Genomic DNA, 15,068 nt, shown 5'->3' with positions numbered 1-15,068 from the left:
TGTGAAAAGAAAAAAATTAATTAATACATGTTTAACAGGTACTGCGTTCATGGAAAGAATATGAACTAGCATTAATTATTATTAACTATGGGAAAAAATTGTTGGATTCCTCACAAACATCCCACGGACAGTCTAAATTCAGTAGTATTGAAGAAATGCAAATTGACACAGAAACAGAAGATGAGGTAATCTTTTTTTCATTTTCCCTTTCTTTTCTATAAGTAGGATGTTGCATACTAGCACCTCATCAAAACATTGCTGATAGGAGAGTGTAAGAAATTTAAAGACATACATTCTTTAATATATCAGAGATCACATAGAAGATCACTTACATCCATGGAAAGTTGAAATTAATTTTAATCAAACAATTTTCATAGTTGAATACTGCACTTCATACCTTGTCTTCAGAAACACTATTGATGAAGAAATAAATAACTGGTGAAACTGCTGAGCTAAAGAAACGCTGAAAAAATAGTATCCCAAGTTTACTGAACTGGAGAAAAACTTAGCTTTCTCATTGCTGCTGCTGCACATCTTCAGAGGTGCTGTTGATGGCACCTTCCTTCTCCACAAACCACTTCATCCCTCTCAGACTTGAGTGCATTTCTGCCTGGGGCTGCAAGAGAACAACACAGGGATTGGCTCTGTATATGCCCTCCCTTGAGGTTATCATGCAGTCAGAGTACTTCACAGGCTCGAGTGAACCTTGCAATCATCAGTCATGTTGATGGTCCTCTGGAGGTGTGGGCTCCTATCAGCTTTCCTCAAAGAGACATAAAATGTTATACCATTGTTCCTCCCTTTGTCTCTCACTCTTGAAGGTGATGATTTAAAGTCCTTCTCAGGAAGGAAAAAGATGGTGTCAAAGTTACATGGCTAGCTGCACCTATGTCTCATTTTTGGTCTCTCTGAGAGCACCTCCTCAAGTGTTGGGCCTTGCGCCTTCGTCTGTTCCAGGGTGGGGAATTCTGCAATTCCACTTTCCCACTGGGCCCTTGGTGACAGTAACTGGTGTATCAATTGTGCTTACCCTATGGGACTGACCGAGTTCAGGTACTTGTTTTGCTTCCCTTCAGGAGTCTGAGAGCAGGGATGTACAGTGACCAGACAGATTTTTTTAATCGAAAGTACTCTTTATCAGGAGGAACAAAGGATTTAGAAAAAAAGATTTTAAAACAGTCTACAGACTTCTTTCTTACCTGCAGGCTTACTACCTCTGATAGTAGTGTAGGAAGGTCTAGCATCTTCAAAAAGAACAGGAATACTTGAGGTACCTTAGAGACTAACAAATTTATTGGAGCATAAGCTTTCATGGGCTACAGCCCACTTCATCGGATGCATAGAATGGACATATAGTAAGGAGATATAGATGTATCTCTATGTATATCTTATATACAGAGAAGGTGGAAGTTGCCATACAAACTGTAAGAGGCTAATTAATTAAGATGAGCTATTATCAGCAGGATTAAAAAAAACACTTTAGTGATAATCAAGATGGCCCATTTAGACAGTTGACAAGGTGGTGTGAGGATACTTAACATGGGGAAAGAGATTCAGTGTGTAATGACCCAGCCACTCCCAGTCTCTATTCAAACCCAAGTTAATGGTATGTAGTTTGTATATTAATTCAAGCTCAGAAGTTTTTCGCTGGAGTCTGTTTTTGAAGTTTTTCTGTTGCAAAATTGCCACCCTTAAATCTTTTACTTAGTGGCCAGAGAGGTTGAAGTGTTCTCTTACCGGTTTTTGACTGTTATGATTCCTGATGTCAGATTTGTGTCCATTTATTCTTCTGCATAGAGACTGTCCAGTTTGGCCAATGTACATGGCAGAGGGGCATTGCTGGCACATGATGGCATATATCACATTGGTAGATGTGCAGGTGAACAAGCCCTTGATGGCGTGGCTAATGTGATTAGGTCCTATGATGATGTCACTTGAATACATATGTGGACAGAGTTGGCATTGGGCTTTGTTGCAAGGATGGGTTCCTGGGTTAGTGTTTTTGTTGTGTGGTTGCTGGAGAGTATTTGCTTCAGTATTTCTCCTGCTGATAATAGCTCATCTTAACTAATTAGCCTCTTACAGTTTGTACGGCAACTTCCACCTTCTCTGCATATAAGATATAGACAGACATCTCTCTATCTTCTTACTATATGTTCCATTCTATGCATCTGATGAATTGGGCTGTAGCCCACAAAAGCTTATGCTCTAATAAATTTGTTAGTCTCTAAGGTACCACAAGTACTCCTGTTCTTTTTGCCGATACAAACTAACATGGCTGCTACTCTGAAACCTAGCATCTTCAGACACTCCAGTGGGTGCTTTTGTCTCTGCCTGGTTCCCCCCACACAGCTGCCCCCTGTTAAAGAGCATTCCTTTTAAAATCTGCCAGAAGTCTTTTGATCTCTTGTGTCTGAAGGCTTGTTTTGTCCTGATACAAACCAATCTTCCAAGTTAATAGTCCTGGCATTGTCCTTTAACAGCCCTCAACTGTTTGTGGAAAGGTGGCCTGTCCGGAGCCATTCTTTCCCGTCCTGACAGCCTCATGTTGTATTAAGTCATTATAGTCCTATAAACCTCCCCCCACCAAATAAGCATGTCAACACAGAGTACTCAAATTATGACAGAGCATCTCCAGGTCAGTCACTAATGGTATGAAAAGTGCTGACTCAAATCTGTGGACTACAACTCTCTATCCTTGGACTGTGATATTTAAGAGCTAAGGAGAGAGGGCTTTTTGATTTTTATAATTATTGCCCACTGAAAAAACCCCTACTGAGCATAACAGCAGTTGATACCATAAACAGTCAGTCAGGTCAGCCCAAATTAGCCTCTGCAATTGGTGCTTCTTATTTGAGGGATATTCCCTCATTTGTAGCTACATCCTGTTAGTAGTAGTATTGCAGTAGAGCCTGGGGCTCCTAGCAAAGATCAGGACCCTGTTATGCTTGGCACAGTACAAACAGTCCTAGCTCTGAAGAGCTTACAACCTAAATAGAGAAGATAGCAAAAGGTTGGAGGGAATAGATACAATATACAGGTAACTGTCTTGTTAGTTCCACAACTTTGTTTCTCTTATTTTTCTGCCTGTTTAATTTGGGGGGGGGGGAGGAGAGAAGAGAAGAGGAGAAGGGAATCAACTGAAAAGAGAGATAAGGAAAGTAGATGGAACATTAAAAGGAGGGGGAAGGAGGAGTGTTATGGAAAGCAGGTGAAGTCAAGCCAAAATGAAGAGCCTGAAGGAGAGGTTGGAGGAAGTAGGAGCAAACAGCCAGTCAGCACAGGGGGAAGAATGTTGTACAAACGATTTGGAGAAGGATGACATCAGAGTCACCGGGTCCCTGATTCAGCTTTTTTTTTACCTCTGCTATTGCTGACAGTTTCTGGCTGCTTTCTCCCAGCAGTTCCCCCACCCCCGACAAAGCATACAAAATGTGTCAGCTTTCTGAAGAAAGCTTAAGTTTTGTCAAAAAAATCAAATGTCCAAAATCCTAAAAGTTTTTGATTTTTGTTCAAAAACCAAAATATTTTCTCCAAAATCTGAAGTATTTCTATTCAAATATGCTGTTGGGGTGCTTTGTGAATGCCTTAGGTGTCCATTCTTCTCCCTGGGCTCCTTAGCAGGACTACAGCTTCCACAATGCTCTGCAAACACAGACCTCCCTAATACTCTGCCTCCCCTCACCAAGTGAGGAGTGGAAGGCATTTCGTGGGAGATATTATCTGACTAATAATTAGATTTCTCCCTGTAGCTATATGAGATTCACCTGGCAGAGTCTCCTGCAGGTCATCCAGGGAATTAGCCTGTCAGCTGGTGTCTTGCCTGTTGCTGGCCCCCCCATGTCCCTCTTTGACCCCAGTGCCCCTTTCCCTTGGGTCCTGCCCCTTGGCAGTACCCCCACAGTCTCTGGGTCATCAAATATCAGAGTTGGAAGGGACCTCAGGAGGTCATCTAATCCAACCCCCTGCTCAAAGCAGGACCAATCCCCAATTTTTGCCCTAGATCCCTAAATGGCCCCCTCAAGGATTGAACTCACAACCCTGGGTTTAGTAGGCCAATGCTCAAACCACTGAGCTATTCCCCCCCCCAGGAGCCCCCCCATCCCCACCTCATCTCAGTAGATGGCTATTGCCAGTCACCACCTAGCCCCCATTCACTGGGGCGGACTGCAGGGTACAAGCCACTCATCACAGGCAAGGGGGGGGGGGGTTTGGACCTGCTGCCTCCGCCTACCCTTGGGCTGCCCTGTTCCAACCCCAGTACTCTGTTTTAGGCTATCTGCCAGGCTTCCAGCCTGGAGCCTCCCAGCTCCTCTGGCCTTCCCCAGCCCTACATCTACTCTAGTACTCTCTCCATAGCTAGAGAAGACTGTCTGAGCAGCTGGCTCACAGCCCTTTTATAAGGGACAGCTGTGGTCTGTTTGGGGTGTGGCCCCAGCTGTGCCTACTTCCCCAGTCAGCCTGGGAGCTACTTGCCCCCAGCCACAGTCCTCTCCTGGGCTGTTTTAAGCCCCTCCGGGCAGGAGTGGGTGACCACCCCACTACACTCCCTTACTGGGAGCGGAGCAGTTAGCTTATCCCACCCAAATGAAATAAGTCAATCAAGCTTCTGGCCATGACACTGTGAGAATCACAGAATATGTCAATTAGCTGCTTCAGTGCCTTAATAAAGGAAATAAGTGACTCCCGAGATGTCTGAATGACATTCAGTTAGGAAAGAAATATACAACTCAAAGCAACTACTTTCTAACTGAGCTCTGAAGGGGATCTGTTAGCTAGTGAGAGAAACCGGGCACAGTTGGTTCCAAAGGTCACTCCCTCAGCCTTATAAAAACACTTCTCAGAAGTGACAAAAGCCCATCTTGACAAACTATAGGGAACAACCTCGATGCTGCAACTGACACATTGTAAGCAGCCTGCCACCACCAGCAGAACTGACAGATGGGCAGAAGATTCTCTCTTGTTTACCCAAGTTGCCAAACAAATACAAACAAGTTATCTCCCCATGCAAATGACTCACATGTTAGCCTTTGGACAGTAGTAATTGGTGCAGGATGTGTGTCCCCTGCAGATGAGGAAAATTAGAGGCCCATGAGAGAGCTCCCTTTCATCAGGTCAGTAATATTTTGTTACAGAATTTTTTTCTGCAGCACGCTTAGATAGTGCAAGCTGCCGTGTTATCAGCATCCTGGACTTTTCAGGGTTTGCAAGGGACAGGAAACCACAAGTATTTTTAAGTATATTTCCCCCTAAATATGTTTTAAAAAATTACAGTTCTGGCAAGACCCTAAGTCATTTTAACTTTCTCTTTTGGTTTAGTTTCATTATACCCAAATAATTCAATATACAGAAAGTCGATATCTGTAAATCACAATTTACATGAAATTTATTTCATATCTGAAGTTGTCACTGGAAAAAATTACATTAAAAACATAAACAACATACATTAGGACACCAAACAGGGAATTAAGAGACTTGGGGTTTATTCCTGGCTCTGCCATTGACCTGCTGTCTACAGCTACATAAATTCTAAGTATTAATAATTTATAACTTGATATTCTTAGAGTCCTTACAGTAAAAAGAAGTCACAAGCAGCTGCAGTTGAAAAAGCAGCTGAGAACCTAGCAGCTCTGGAATCAAACCTCCTCAAATTGACAAGACCAGGTAGATGTTTTAGCAAAGTATTTTTTAACCTTCTCTCTACTGTTTCTCATGGTTTTGCATTCAAGAATGGTTTTGCCAAATAAGTGCTTGTGTGTTCTTTGGTTCTTTTTAAGAGGGAAAATGAGGGATGCAATATAACCAACCAAATATATGATTTCTGTTGTGTCATTTAGGTTGGCAGTAACATAGGGCATTGTTTTCACCAAGTCTTCCCTTCCTTTCAATATCTCATTCCTCATTAACAACTACGGTTGCTGCATTCAAGCAAATACACTTCTTAAAAGCTCTATCGGTTGCACTGGGGCTCTACGCTATATTCTACCTCAAGCTGTTCAGACTGCCTGTATGGTTTTTTTCAGAGCAATCTAGTTTGAGAATCTAATGACTTACGGCCATTCTGAATTTTAAGTTCCTGCAGCAGTAAATATAATTGACCCAATCTATCAAAACACTAAATTTTAAAAGTCTAGTCTTTCAGAGTCTATTAGTGAACTAGCGTCACTAATTACTAGTCACATGTGACTCTTTGGTCATTGTCTTTTTTCATTTGTCTACGACCTAGCACAGTAGAGCCATACAAGTACATACATAATTCATAATAATAACTGAAATGTTTAGCTGCTCCTTATACTGGATCAGTTAAGGAAGGATTATTTGTCCAGCTATGCCGAAAGAAGGACAGGAGACATTTGACATGAGTTTAATCAGGCTGCAACTGTATTATTAGATGTCTGGTACTTCCCGGCAGATAAAAGTGTACAGTGCAGGTAACCCCATGTTTATTCTGTAATACCAGGGGGACTTCTTCCAGCTCCCCCTCCTTTTCCATCCAGGTTCCTCCAGCAAATCCATTGCCTGAACCTTACCATCCGCCCCCCTCGTAACAGGGTTAAGGTGGGCTATAAAAATGTGTGCGGGGGGGGGGGAGAGGGAGAGGGAATGGCTCCCTGCTGTACCAATCATAAGAGTTCCCAACTGCCCCCCATTTGTTCCTTTTAACGAACCCTCTTTTTAAGTCCTTCTCCAAGCCATTCATCCAGTCACTGTATACCTTTCCTATGGAGTACCTGCACTGGACATCTGCCACAAGGAGGTGCCAGCAATTAGCTTGGCTGCCTCCCCCCCTCCCAAGCCCACCTGGGTTCCCAGACATCTCTCACTGCCCCAGCCAAAAAAAAAATGGGCTCCAAAGCTTTACAAGGGAACCCCATCCTCCCTCAATAATTTGGTGCCCCCCAAGATGTCCAAATTGGTGAGCTTTTTATGACCAAGGAATTCCCCGCCCCCCGTTAGCATTTGTCATGCCTTGTCCACCAGGTGGCACCCCATGGCTCCCTGCCAGACCCTTTGTTAATGCATGTTCGACAACAAGTCCCTTCTTGTTCTGGGCAGTAATTGAACCCCTTTACACATTCCCAAATAGTTTTTCCAAGGTGTGCCACATCATGCCAGTGACTGCTATGGCGCACAGCATGGCATCAGCTGGCCCAATAAATGCTTCTCCTTCCAGGCCAATGCAGGCTTGCCCTGTCACTGACCCCTGGTTCCCAGGCCACTAGAACATACACCTATGTGCTTAAACACCCCCGCCCAATCCTGTGCCCACAGAGCCACACCACCGCCTCCAGGGCCAGTCTTCCAACATCTGGAATGAAATCACAACATGTTAATGTTGACTCACCACCCAAGGTTGCACACATGGGTCATATGTTTCTGAATGCCAATGCCCAATTGCCAGAATTGCCTATGCCCCCATACTCAGCTGCACCACTGCTGGGCAGAACCAAGCTTACAGCTTTTCTGTAAGATAACAGATGCTCCCCAGCCTCCTTGATCAGTTGACCATTGCAAGTTTAATATTCCTGCTTGTCCCTGACAGTGTATACCACACAACTCCAAATCCCGCTCTCCCTCTCCCAGCCCCCCAGTGCACCTACAGAACCCAGGGATTAGCTCACTGATCCCAAAAGCACCAAAATTGCTATTAAGAATGCTGCTTTGAGCAAGGCCGCTTAGATTCCTCAGAATGTGAACTGTGATGTCCCTCAGTATGCTCTGTGTAAAGGGGAGGCTTCAGACGCAGAGCTGCCCCTTTTAAACCCTTCATTCCCACGGGATGAATCAGCGACCATGATGACCCTTTTTGCAGCAGTTTTCCTCTTCTCTCCTCAAAGCACTGTTCCCTTCATTCGGCCAGCCAGGTAAATACCCACTCACCCTGCTTAAAGGTGCTGTGCGCTCATTCTTTCACATTCCTTGAATAGAATACATCTCAGCCTTATTTGAAGATTTGTTTCTTCATCTCAATCATTTTCTGTCCTTATTAATTCTTTTGTTTTAAAAGGTGAATTAAGTGATCAGTAAAAGTGTCAGTCTCTTCCTCTGTTCATTTCCAGAATCTCTCTTCTTCACTTCTTCCCCTACTTTTAGAGGCTTGAGTGGGAGAAATACACAGAATACGTTTTTATTCCCCACTCTTTCAGCTGCTCTCCAGGAGAAGGTAGAGATGAGCTACAAGTTGCTGTCCAAACACGAGCTGGAAAAGCAGGGAGTTCTGTGCCCTGGCTGATTTCCCTGTGACAGGCCTGCTGTACTCCTCAGGGGAATTATCCTCCCATCAAGGCCGCCTCACGTCTTGTAGGAGCATAGCTTCTCCTTTCTGTGCCCTTCCTAGTCATCTTTTGTTGTAGCAGCAACAGCCTCTTGCTTTCAAGCACATCCTCTGCTACCCCAGGTGCAGCTGCTTATATGTGACGTTGTCTGTAAAAGCCTAAAACAATTGCAGCTCCATTGTCGATAGCCAAGAAGGGAGTTCTTGTTGATAAAGTGTCACTAACTGGCAACATTTTGTCCACCATATTGTGCTCAGAGCATGTATAGACGACTAGTCAACATGGTGGCTGAAATCATTGGTGGCCACCGATGCCTTGTCTGCTTTGAAGTTTGTCGTTGCAAACCGTGGTAGCAATGGTTGAAAATGCCAGGGGTGAAGGAAATGTTCACCCCAGAAAGTTGCTCTTTTTTACAAACTTGTTTACATTTCACTGCCTTTTTAATTCAGTAATGGCTTGTTCAATTAAACAAATGGTGCAGCCTGCATTAAAAATGAAAATGTTTAGGTTATAAGTTTGTTTGTGTGCCAAGTTTAGGTGAGGGTTAGACGAGTCTGAGAATAGGACCTGAAATGGAAATCCTGATTAAAACTCTAACTCTGGAGTCATTACTGATTGTTCCATATTAATTACAAATCTGACCTTCTTATGCTTCCTTGCATGTTGGCAATGAAAATATCTCTGTAACAAATGGAAAAAGAAAGCACAGCAATCCAATTAAATATGTAGCTCAGCTAGGTCCTGATCCTGCCACTTGTTCCACAGAGATGGACGCATGTTCTCATGCAGAACAAGTTGTAGGATTGGGGCCTTACTGAGGTATGCAAGTTAAATTCAAATTAAATAGCTCTTTAATAAAATACTGTACCATGTTAAAGAAGACTGCATTTTGATCAACAATTTGATGTGCAGTACTCGATGTGCTTCTAAAGTGTGGTGCTTGGTAATGCAGGTGTATCTGCAACATTTAAATGAATAAACACAAAATCTAAATCAGAAAAATTCAAGATAAAGGAACATTTACAAATCTTTGGTTAGGAAAAAGGATATTCAGAATAAAAGACATAATACAAAGCAATAGACAAGTCTCCCGATGACTGCATTTATAACAAATGCTAGATGCCCTGCTAACAGCTATCCAAATGAATACAGTTAGGTCATCCAGCACCATGTGCTCTGTGCTAGAGCACATTATTAACAAATATGGTAACAAAAACCACTTTGAGGGAAATTCTTGTAAGTGGATCTACACCTTGAAGCATCCCCCTGATGACGATCTAAGAGGGAAATTGGGGCAAGAACTGAATGTGCCTGTTTCACTAGAAACCTGGGAAACCATCTGCCACAACAAAAAGGACAATTCAGGCTCTCCCTCTCTTGAAGATTTTCTCAAATTAAAATTTTAAGCAGACACTGTTGGACCCCAAAATGCTTATTCACAGCTGATCTTGTCAAACACACCAAAGGGAAGTGGAGACAGAGAGCCAGTTTTTCCTATGCCACTTTCTAAAACTACTTTGTATATTACTGAAGCAGTATATTTAAAGCGCTTCCATCAGTGCTGGGTATTAACTCTCCACATTCACTCAGATTGTGTCTGTTGATTGTATTAGAAGAGTTAGTGCTTGTAATCAACATCAAAATTGTTTCATCCTCTTTTTTCTAATGTCTAAAAGGATCTTTTCCAGATGATGAAAATAGATACTGCTTCCTCCTCAGCTGGCTTAAAGAGCTAGCTATCCCAGCACTGAGCAAGAAACTAACTTGAACTAACAGGAACAACTAGAAAAGATACAATCTCTGATCATGTATGAAAGACATACATGCCATAGTAATTATGGCATCTAAGTCTTATGCCAGTTCTTTCCCCACATTCCTATCTCTGTTTCATTTAATTTTTACCCTTTTTATTTCTAGGAAGGGGGTTGTCTTGTAGATCCTTTTTGGGTTTAGGTACATAATATATTCTTGTAGACTGTCAAATATGTGTACTTCAAGACAGAAAGTAGTCTATAGGTATTGGCAAAATATGTCTGAAAAATTGCACTTGGTCTTGCTATATAGTTATCTGCTTGTATTTGTGTATGGAAAATACAGGTAAAGGTTTAAAAAAGAAAAGCAAAAATCTTCATTAGTGCAATATGTAAAAAAACCCTGAAATATAACTTTGAATTTATAGACTTGGGCATCTTAAGTCAGCTAAGCGTAAAATAGATTGGAAAAGTAAAGTCTTTACCTGAATCATGCTATTATAACAGCAAATTGCATAGCATAATCATTAACACAGATAATGTATATAGGAGAGGAAGGATAGTCTAGTGGTGGAGCACTGGCCTGAGGCTTGGGAGACCCATGTTCAGTTCTTTGCTCTGCCACAGACTTCCTGTGTGACCTTGATCAAGTCAGTCACTTAGTCTCTTTGTGCCTCAGTTCATCATTTATAAAGTGGGAATAATAGCACTGCTCTGCCTCACAAAAGTATTATGAAGATAAATACATTGAAGATTGTGAGGTGCTCAGAGGTATTGCAATGGTGGCGATAGCTAAAATAGGTATTGTTGCTCATTCGGCCTGAGATGTTAGCCCCTGTTCCATTAGAAGGAAAAATTGATGATACAAGCCAGGTATATTCTTTGATGTATAATTCTGCTTTTCTGAACTCAGTGGAAAAAACAGCAGGCAGTTTCTTTTCTCAAAAATCCCTCAGGGTGCCTCTCCAAGAAGCTCTGTCTATCTGCTTCCCTTCAGTGCCCTGCTCACAGCTGCTTCTCCAGCTTTCTGTGGACTTTCTGCTCTAACACACAGAGACAGTCTGCAAACACGAAGTCTTAACCCCTGATTCTTGAATCCACAAACTCCTCAGCCCATACTCTCAACCATGATCAGGTCTTGCCTGAGGTCTGGTGTTGCTTTTGTCTAAAATTTTATTGTGATGAGTGGGGGGATCCCATCAAGTGTAGGGTGAGTTCATCCCATCCTTGGAGTTGCCCTCTGCCTCTGGACAGTGAGTCCTAGGGGTTAAAGTCAACAGAGTTACCCTGATCCGCAGGGCTATAAGGCCTTGTGGCCAAAGTCTATATAATCACCCTGATCCACAGGGTAGTAGCGCCTCATGCTGATTCAGTGAGGTAGCCCTTCTCTTCAGGGCATAAAGGCTTAAGAGCCGGAGTCCATAGAATTACCCTAGTTCACAGGGCAGCAAGGCCTAGTGGCCAGTGTCACTAGAACTACTACTCCAGGCTCACAGGGCAGTGAGGCCTTGCAGCCAGAGTTAATAGTCATACCCTGGGTTTGTAGGGCAGTGAGGCCTAGCAACTAAAGTCAATAGAGATACCCTGGGTTTGCCTCCAGGCAGGGCTGTGTGGCCCACTGGCCAGTTGGGGTGGGTGGCAGCCAGGCTAGGGGACCCAGGCCTTCCCTGCTGCACCACATCCAAGCCCAGGGCTCTGTCAGTGGCAAGTGTGTCCACCGCTGCATCAGCAGGGATCCATCCACAACATGCTGACTATCTTGGGGACAATGGCTATTCCCCCCTGGGCTACATCCTACCATGATACTTGTGGTGGTCTGTGCATCTCAGGGTTCCTTGGCCTGTGCAACTTCCTGTAGCTCAGATCTCCCTGGGGCATCCCCAGGTAGCTGGGCTTCTGCTTGGTCTCGGCACCTTTGGCTTCCGCGGTCCAGGGCTCTAGTAGTTCCTGTGCAGAAGCCAGCAAGAAGCATCCTTCCACTCCCATGGTCAGCCCAGACTGAGATGCACTGCTCCTTCTTATATTGGTGCTACATCTGGAGCATGCCCAGTAGGGACATGAACTCTGCCCACAGTGAGGAGTTAACCCTTCCCCGTCCAGTGCAGGGTGAGTTCACCCCGTCACAGTTATATATAAAAGAGTTACAGTTGTTTGCCTTTATGCACTACTATAAGGTAAGTCCCATATTCAGGAAATGTGACCAGTGTTGATCATTGAAAGACATTGCCTTCAAAACATTTAGTCTGTTTCATCTGTTTGTAGATAACTTCCCTCTCTTTTCCTCAAAAGGTTAGAAGAACAAGTATTTTAAAAGTAGTGATAGTAGTGAGAAATCTTTATAGCATAAAGTATGGGCTAAAGGATGGTGTTTTCTGGTCTTCAACTGCAGTTCAAGAAAAAAACATATCATTTTTGTGTTATTAGTTGTCCTATGGATTTATTTAACTTGGTCATCAATCTAGGTACTGGACCAGAGATTACAGGACAAGAAGATCCTTTTTTTCTCTACCCTATAATTTCATGTTGGACAGCAAACAATGCCTACAGGGAAGGTAGGAAAATTGGATTTTGCTTTTGTTGTCCGTTTCTTTTCTTTAAAATCCAATACTGATAAAGTAATAGGTATAATTAAGAAGTTATTTTTATTCTTCATTGTTTGTAATAAGCACTTTACAACTTGAAAACATTTTTTCCATTTTTATCCTTTTATCATTTGAAAGCAATATAGTTATTAATGTTCCTTATGCAGATCATTTATATGTGCATGAAATATTTGCAACAAATTATGACTTTACTGAAAATTTGATGTTTTTTCACATTGGCTGATTAACTTGAAAATGGGCCTATTTTGAAAATAGAATGTTTTGTTAATTTTTCTATAAAGAGCAATGCCTTTTCTGCAACTGGAAACTCCTTTTTAATGAAGAAGAGTTTAAAATTTGAAGTTCAAATTTGCTCATGTTTTCAATGCAAAATATGAGGTATATGAAATCTGGGCTGTGCCTCCTCTTATGATTAACACAATAGAATCCAAAATATTAATGGGGGCTGTCATAAATATAAAGGGAAGGGTAAACCCCTTTGAAATCCCTCCTGGCCAGGGGAAAGCTCCTCTCACCTGTAAAGGGTTAAGAAGCTAAAGGTAACCTCGCTGGCACCTGACCAAAATGACCAATGAGGAGACAAGATACTTTCAAAAGCTGGGAGGAGGGAGAGAAACAAAGGGTTTGTGTGTCTGTCTGTAGTCGTCTTGGCCGGGGACAGAACAGGAATGGAGTCTTAGAACTTTTAGTAAGTAATCTAGCTAGGTATGTGTTAGATTATGATTTCTTTAAATGGCTGAGAAAAGAATTGTGCTGAATAGAATAACTATTTCTGTCTGTGTATCTTTTTTGTAACTTAAGGTTTTGCCTAGAGGGGTTCTCTATGTTTTTGAATCTAATTACCCTGTAAGATATATACCATCCTGATTTTACAGGGGGGATTTCTTTATTTCTATTTACTTTTATTTTTTATTAAAAGTCTTCTTGTAAAACACTGAATGCTTTTTCATTGTTCTCAGATCCAAGGGTTTGGGTTTGTGGTCACCTATGCAAATTGGTGAGGCTTTTTATCCAACATTTCCCAGGAAAGGGGGGGTGCAAGTGTTGGGAGGATTGTTCATTGTTCTTAAGATCCAAGGGTCTGGGTCTGTAGTCACCTAGGCAAATTGGTGAGGCTTTTTACCAAACCTTGTCCAGGAAGTGGGGTGCAAGGTTTTGGGAAGTATTTTGGGGGGAAGGACGCGTCCAAACAGCTCTTCCCCAGTAACCAGTATTAGTTTGGTGGTGGTAGCGGCCTGTCCAAGGGGTAATATTTTGTACCTTGGGGAAGTTTTGACCTAAGCTGGTAAAGATAAGCTTAGGAGGTTTTTCATGCAGGTCCCCACATCTGTACCCTAGAGTTCAGAGTGGGGGAGGAACCTTGACATGGTGGCACAGTGGTGGGATTAACCTGAAATCATTTTGAGATCCAGTTGAGATTTTTTGAACTAGAAATACAGATTTTAAAAAGGAATTTTTAGGAAGTCCAGAAGGCAGCTTTGAAACTGAAAGCAGCTTGGTTTCTCTCTGCTTTGTGGCCAAGCAGAGACAAAAGGGGATTATCTTGTGAATTGCAGGTTTTCTTTGCCTAGAGGCAGGGTACTTAACTCCTGCAGGGAAATTCACAGTCTTCCAACCCAGAGGTTTTTGTTTTTTTTTTCTTTTCTTCCTAAAAGTAAATAGGGGGTGTGTGCTCTACCCATTTGCCTGGAGACAAAAGTGGCAGGGTTTTTTTAGGATTTTGATTTTTTTTTGTTTTACAAGGAGCACAGGTTTGAAAAGAAATTTTTTTTCCTTTGGGCTGGGTAAGCAGGTTTCCAATAGTTGGAGGTTTTTTGCTTTAATTTGGGCCCAGAGCAGAGACAAGGGAATTGTCTTTTTCTGTAGGCTGACAATCACTATCAGAGAATAGGTATTCTATTCCAGCACAGCAAAATTTTACAGCCAAGTTTTGTTTGTTTATTTCTAAACCTCGGGTGTAAAGTTAGTTAAAAACAGAGAGGTTAGAATGGGCAAATCCTCAGCTCGACTACAGCTGGAATTAGCCAAATTTCAGGCTGAGGAAAAACAAAGGGAACATGAAAGACAGATAGAACTCATGCGGCTGACGGAGGAGGAGAAGGAAAAAGAGAGGAAGCATGTGGAGGAGATGGAGAGGATAAAGGCCCAGCAGACTATACCAACAAACCCTAGCAATCCTTCTCCAGGTACCACTTCCCATCCCAGAAAGTTCCCCACCTACAAGGCAGGTGATGATACTGAGGCCTTCTTAGAAAACTTCGAAAGGGCCTGCCTTGGGTACAACATCTCTACTGACCAATACATGGTAGAGCTGAGGCCGCAGCTCAGTGGACCCTTAGCTGAGGTGGCAGCTGAAATGCCTAAAGAACACATGAACAAGTATGAACTGTTTAAATCCAAGGCGAGAGTCAGAATGGGGATAACACCCGAGCAGTCTC

At 42.7% G+C, this 15,068-nt stretch overlaps 1 protein-coding gene across 1 annotated transcript in view; it reads left to right on the top strand.

Moving 5' to 3' along the window:
• Positions 1–15,068, top strand: part of CFAP54 (cilia and flagella associated protein 54) — a 216,676-nt gene that overhangs the window by 83,651 nt on the left and 117,957 nt on the right. Inside the window, exons 28-30 of the mRNA XM_084646844.1 lie at positions 39–185; positions 5,565–5,664; positions 12,490–12,579. Coding sequence (XP_084502970.1) covers positions 39–185; positions 5,565–5,664; positions 12,490–12,579 — 337 coding nt within the window. The remainder of the gene's footprint in view (positions 1–38; positions 186–5,564; positions 5,665–12,489; positions 12,580–15,068) is intronic.

Source organism: Lepidochelys olivacea, assembly GCF_965140295.1.
Source record: "Lepidochelys olivacea isolate rLepOli2 genome assembly, chromosome: 1".
Taxonomy (NCBI): Eukaryota; Metazoa; Chordata; order Testudines; family Cheloniidae; genus Lepidochelys; species Lepidochelys olivacea.
The sequence above is the reverse complement of the archived record's forward strand: the minus strand, read 5'-3'. Positions and strand labels throughout refer to the sequence as shown.